Source organism: Seriola lalandi, unplaced genomic scaffold (assembly GCF_002814215.2).
Source record: "Seriola lalandi dorsalis isolate HSWRI2012SDOR001 ecotype SW California unplaced genomic scaffold, Sedor1 jcf7180002046744, whole genome shotgun sequence".
Classification (NCBI taxonomy): domain Eukaryota; kingdom Metazoa; phylum Chordata; class Actinopteri; order Carangiformes; family Carangidae; genus Seriola; species Seriola lalandi.
The window spans coordinates 1-1294 of record NW_019517307.1 but is presented as its reverse complement, the minus strand read 5'-3'; the positions used below and the strand labels follow the sequence as shown (position 1 = coordinate 1294).

The 1294-nt window shown below is 49.5% G+C and overlaps 1 protein-coding gene across 1 annotated transcript; it reads left to right on the top strand.

Annotated features, from left to right (window-relative positions):
• Positions 1-180: 180 nt before the first annotated feature.
• Positions 181-1244, top strand: LOC111648734 (ankyrin repeat and KH domain-containing protein 1-like; the record flags this gene model as incomplete). Its single annotated transcript, XM_023398480.1, has 3 exons — positions 181-462; positions 554-977; positions 1105-1244. Coding segments are annotated over 3 exons (846 nt in total), but the record flags the coding sequence as incomplete, so codon positions are not given.
• Positions 1245-1294: the final 50 nt, after the last annotated feature.

Below are 1294 nucleotides of genomic sequence, written 5' to 3'. Positions count from 1 at the left end.
CAGGTATAATCCATCATCCACTTAAGCACTACTCTCGTTTTGAATCGTCTTTTAAGTATTTTAAGTAAGATGGATGGATATAAATTTACAAGAAAATTCACACTTAATGTTATTGTGCATGTAGAACAGAGTATCAGAAATTAAGTTGGTCAAACAACGATGTGGCTGTTGCCTATTTAGGTGCAGAAGAAGAAGAAAATCTTGAAGGAGTTGCAGAAGGTGGAGCGCCAGCTGCAGCTGAAAACACAGCAACAGTTCACCAAAGAGTACATGGAGGCGAAGGGGTTAAAAGAGGAGCAGGAGGCTGGACTGAGCCAGGGCCCGGGGCCTGGAAGTACGACGTCTGCTCCGGGGCCCCTTCCCACCTCACCAGGTGCCCAGGTACACACCAGCTCCGACACGGATGAAGAGGCCAACAAAGATGGGGAGCAAGAGGAGCAGCCAGGAGAGGAAGGGGAAGAGGTGAAACTCTTGTAATTCTTTTTTTAATGTATTTATTTTTATAATGTTAGTGCTGACTTTGTTAACTCTTATGGTGTTTGTGTGTTTTCAGGATGAGGAAGACGATGACGAAGAGGAGGGTTCGGAGGAAGAGGCAGATGGCGAAGAGGAAGACTACCCTAAGCTTCCTCAGGTGGGTACAATCCTCTACAGGGATGGGCCACAGCTACCACAGCAGCCTCCTCTGCCCCCTTCGCCACAAGCTCAACCCCAGCCTCCTCCGCCGCCTCCTCAGGCTGCCTTCGTCCCTATTCAGCCCCTGCCAGACTACAACCCTACAGACTACCCGGGAAGTACCAGCCCAGAGCTGCAGAGGGTACTGGTGGGACAGCAGATGCTGGGCCAACAGCAGCAGGGCCAGGGTCAGCAGTTGGCTGGGTTAGGCCCAGGAATGATACCTCAGCAGGCCCCAGATGGGCTCATGGTAGCTACACCTGCACAGACGCTCACAGACACGCTGGATGACATCATGGCAGGTAAGTGCATTTCTTTTTGCTGTCCATTTGAGATTGTTGAATCTCGTTAGATGTAAGTGCCTGCTAAATCCTTAACCTGTATGTGTATGTATGTATAACTGTTTTCATTTTTTTCACCCTATTGCAGCTGTGAGCAACCGCGTACCCATGCTGAACACTACAACCTCACCCACACCCTTGTCCCAGCCACCCACACAGACGCCTGCAAACATCGCCTCGCCCCCTTCAGTCCTGCCCCTCTATCCCTCTGTTGACATAGATGCACATGTAAGACACATTACCATTTTTACACAACAGAGATCTTAAAATTGACAATA